The 4713-nt window shown below is 46.2% G+C and overlaps 1 protein-coding gene across 1 annotated transcript; it reads left to right on the forward strand.

Annotated features, from left to right (window-relative positions):
• Window positions 1-174: 174 nt before the first annotated feature.
• Window positions 175-4217, forward strand: pura (purine-rich element binding protein A). Its single transcript, XM_015371085.1, has one exon. It carries the CDS (start codon window positions 239-241, stop codon window positions 1082-1084), a length of 846 nt encoding a protein of 281 aa, XP_015226571.1. The 5' UTR covers window positions 175-238; the 3' UTR covers window positions 1085-4217.
• The last annotated feature ends 496 nt before the right edge of the window (window positions 4218-4713 follow it).

Here is a 4713-nt window from a genome sequence, read left to right on the forward strand (position 1 = left end):
GGCTTTACTCCGCAGCACACTGCTTTATTAAAGATGAAATAAAACAAAACGTAAGCTCGGTGTTGTAAAAGCAGCGCGGGTTCTTGAACGCAGCACAGATTCCTGTTACTTTCATTTTTATTTTTTTCCTCCCTCCTCTTCTCTCGTCTCGCGATAGAGCAGCGGATCGGCTTGACGGGCAGTCGAGGTTGCAGCAGGCAGAGGGAGACGGTGGAAGGTAACGCAGGGAGGCAGCATCATGGCGGACAGAGACAGTGGCAGTGACCACGGAGGGCCCATCGCAGGCCCCGGCTCGCTGCCCCCGGGCGCGATGGGCGCCATGTCTCGGCTGCAGCACGACACCGAGGAGCTCGCCTCCAAACGTGTCGACATCCAGAACAAACGCTTCTACCTTGATGTGAAGCAGAATGTTAAAGGCCGCTTCCTAAAGATAGCCGAGGTCGGCGCTGGGGGAAACAAGAGCCGCCTGACTCTCTCTATGTCCGTGGCCGTGGAGTTCCGTGACTATCTCGGGGACTTTATCGAACATTACGCCCAGCTGGGCCCCACGAACCCAGACATGGTGCAGGATGAGCCCCGGCGGGCGCTGAAGAGCGAATTCCTGGTGCGGGAGAATCGGAAATATTACATGGATCTGAAAGAGAACCAGAGGGGGCGGTTCCTGAGGATCCGGCAGACCGTTAATCGGGGCCCCGGATTGGGAAGCGCGCAAGGCCAGACCATCGCTCTGCCGGCGCAGGGTCTCATCGAGTTCCGCGACGCTCTGGCCAAACTCATCGACGACTACGGCGTGGACGAGGAGCCGGCGGAGCTCCCGGAGGGCACCTCTCTCACGGTCGACAACAAGCGCTTCTTCTTCGACGTGGGCTCCAACAAGTACGGCGTGTTCATGCGGGTGAGCGAGGTGAAGCCCACGTACCGGAACTCCATTACGGTCCCCTGCAAAGTGTGGTCCAAATTCGGCAACACCTTCTGTAAATACGCGGAGGAGATGCGGAAGATCCAGGAGCGGAGTAGAGAGAAGCGGGCCTCCGAACTGCTACCTGAGGGCCCGCACGGCGCGGATGACGGAGACGATGACTGACTGAGGAGCGCAGGTGAACCGAGCGAGACGCATCCTGAACTGTGAGAGAATAGAAAAATAAAAGATGAAAAACCCGAGACTTTTTAACTGTAAGATAGAACGAGAGTTTCCACGGGAATCACCCCCCCTCCCTCCCCACACACACACACACACAACCTCCACAGACATGGCAGCACCTTCCGCTGCCTCCTCGCTCATTTTACTGGATGTCACCCCACTTACCACCCATGTAACAGTAAGCCGCTGCTATCAAGGACGGAACTGTAAGATATGAACTGTTTCCTACTTGGTTTAAATGACAATGAACAGAGTGTTTATAGCCTATCTCTATCAATGACATATTTTGCACACATCAAAGCTATTTCAAAAAAAAAAAAAAGTAAATGTTTTCAAACTGCATATATGCTAAGATTTAATCAAAGTAAAAAGCAGAGGTCTATTATATGAATCGATCGTCTTCATGTTGAATTAATATTTGACATCAGCACAAAGAGAACATCATGTATAATGGATTTTATGAAACCAAAATCAGAAACCAGAAGATGTAAAGTTTACTTATTAAGGTACGCAGAGTAAAGGTAAAAGCACTTGTATGGAATAAGAAGCACTACAAGGTTTTTATAAACCTGTCAGCATGTCGGCTCATGCTTTGCGAAGAAGTTGGAGTGTTGGACTCTGGTTTGACCTAAAGCGTGCTCAGCTGACAGTATTTCTTTCATGCAATTCTGGAAAAGTTCAGACAGATTTAAAAAGCCTTCACAGAGGGCCTTTAAAGAGGAAAAAAATGATATTAATATTGATAGTGGGATAAATCTGAGCTTCTCTATTGAATATCAACTTTCTTGCACCATGTCCATGTAAACCTAAAGGAGAAAAGTGCTAACTTAGATGTACTAATTATGATTTTGTGAATCAGCTGTAAAAAAAAAAAAAAAAAAACGAGATCCTTATTAAGAGACCCACGTTTTCTGTGGGTAAAAGTCTTTGTTTTATTTGTTTCTTTGTCACTCTTTTCCTCTGGATGGTGTGGGGGATGCAAAAAAAAAAGAAAAAAAAAAAGGTCGAGGTCTCTTGGCGCAAGACGCAGAAAACAAACAAAAAAAAGAAACCTTAGACGCGTCAGCGCAGCGCGCGGCGAGGCTACAGCATCCTCTCTGACGTCATTACGACCCGTGCCTTATACACTCCACTCGTTTACGTGTCTCTCACACGGATGGTCCGTGACCTCGACCGTTGTATGTTTTTATTTACGAGTGTTGTCATCGTAGGCAGAGATATGGTAGAATTACCGGGGGTTTGCAGGGTTGCACACCCCCCCTACGGTCCTTAAAAGTGTGAGTTTGGAACACCAAGTCGGAGCTAAAAGGAGAGACGGGTGTGGCGGTGGTGGGTGGAAAGGGCCTGGGCCCCGCCCCCCTTTGCAACGCCCCTGCTGTTGTCTTCTCTGCCTGTAGGCAGGAATGATAAAATATGGCTTTGTAATCTATATGCACCATGATGGTGAGTAAAAAACTAAAGATAAGGAGCTGCTGGATGAGAGCAGATGTCAAAGCTGAGATCAGTCCAGAGGATGCAGAGGGCCAAGGCAGTATCTATCTTTTCATGGTGCTACAGCCCCCTTGGTGGCTCCTTGGGAGGGAGCCCTCGCCACTCATGATATGTCCCTTTTTGCATCATATTTTTCTTTTTTTTTTTTTTTCTGTCTTCAGAGTTTATGTCTCCACGTTGTCCAAAACGTCTCGGGTTTCTCCTTCCCAGCAAGAGAAGAAGCCACCTGACTGATGTAGGACATTTCATATTAGTGTGCAATATTGTGTACGTGCCAATTGTGGCATTGTATCAAGTGTACAGATTATTAAACGAGGAAAAAAATACAAAAACAAAAAACAAAAAAAAAACAATGTACAGGCTATGTGATCGGTAGATATTTGAAAGCATGAAGATAAGGATGTTGCTCCTGCGTTTTTCTTTTGTTTTGTTTTTATTTTTCCCAAATGTGAAGACTGCTCAAACTGAAGAAACCTTGTAGTGAGAACTTTTTGTTTTTAAATTTTCCTTTAACTTTCTGTAAACCAGTCGGCTGCCTTGTCTGTCATTCAGTGCGCATACACTAGTTTGTGTTATTGTTTTTTTTTTTTTTCATGTCCTCGATGAGATCACCCCCTCCCCTCCCCGTTCTTCTTTACATGCATACAACACAGACGCACAGTCGGCCCCTCCTCGGGTGTCTAGAAAGCATCCTGAAGCTGGGGTCCAGAGGTGGCCGACACACACACACACACACACACACACACATCCAGCCTCCCCCTGCTTAGGCCTCCTGTTGCTCTCTGAGTGTTTGGGAGGTCTCTAAAGTATTTTGAATGGTGTCTAAAACTACAAAAAGCCTCTTGTTGTTAGGATCTCGTACAGAATCACTGATTGCAGGACAGGTGATGCACAATTCTGCTTTTTATTTCATTAATATTTTGATTTTGATCAGCTTTTTCTGACACAGGCTTCTCTTTCTCAGCCAGAGCCTGAAGGAGGTCCGGTCTCTTTCTAGAGAGCTGGCACCGTCTAATTATTTTAAAATTGAGCTCCACGCGCTTAGATCACGATCAGGTTTATGTAAAGCCAGTTGGCACCCAGCAGCTAACAACTGATCCCAGTCACGTGGCTACGAAGCAGACTTAAAGGGGGAAACAGACTGTAAAAGGCCCTGATGCCAGTGTTAGGAAAGCAGATGCTCACCTTGGCTGCAGGTTCTCTTTATTTAAAAACAGAGAGACAATTTGTCTTTGATTTGTTGTGCTTTTTCACCTGTATCAAGCGGTTTTTTGGCTCGTATTGATCTCAGAGAGAGCCGGCGAAAGGAAAGGCCTAGCAGTTCTCTGCAGACAGCTAACCAGCCGTTGTAAAGAACAGGGAATCTTTTTTTTGCCCTGTTGCAGAGATATTTCCTCACGCTGGCTGTGAATTATGACAAAAGGAAGCCCATATCTATTGAACACGTGCCACCTATGACTATGTGCCCAGCAAAGCACGTCTGAGGTCAGTCCGAGTTCATCCTGAGCCTGATACAAGTCCAAACTCTGTTGGGATGCAGCTTTTAACCTCCAAAGTACTCTCTCTCTCTCTCTCTCTCTCTCTCTCTCTCTCTTCCTTCTCCCCTCCTAAGCTTGATTTAATTTAGTTGTTCAAAAGTTTCATGCTACGTCGATCTTAAAGTTTTCCTGTAAGCCAAATATGAGATATCGCACCTTCTCAAAGTTTATAAGAAACTTTATGACCCCCCTCCCACTGCGACACTTGCACTTTTCGTCCTTACAGACTAAAGAGTCTACTGTTAAGGTCAGAGCTACAGGTGACTGACTACGCGTGACTCGTCCCTTTTTGAAATTACATGAAAAGGTCCAGAATGCACTTATTTTTATTTAGATTTGCTAATCAAATCTAGTTACTTGTTTCACTCAGACTCAAAGCAAAAACTAAAGAATCCCAGAGTGACCTTGCAGCCATGTTGTTGCACCGATTAGAGCTTCTCTAGGATGCGAGATGGTCGGCTGTTTAGTGTCAGGGGTCCGGCTGTGCTCTGAAGTTCAGTGAAGCTGTTAGCATCGATGATAATTATGGTTTGATTAATTATA

The sequence above is a fragment of the Cyprinodon variegatus genome, unplaced genomic scaffold (genome assembly GCF_000732505.1).
Source record: "Cyprinodon variegatus isolate N-32 unplaced genomic scaffold, C_variegatus-1.0 Scaffold52, whole genome shotgun sequence".
NCBI lineage: Eukaryota > Metazoa > Chordata > Actinopteri > Cyprinodontiformes > Cyprinodontidae > Cyprinodon > Cyprinodon variegatus.

Excerpts from the sequence above, each read along its gene's own strand:
- pura (XM_015371085.1), top strand. The coding sequence starts at position 239 with ATGGCGGACAGAGACAGTGGCAGTGACCACGGAGGGCCCATCGCAGGC.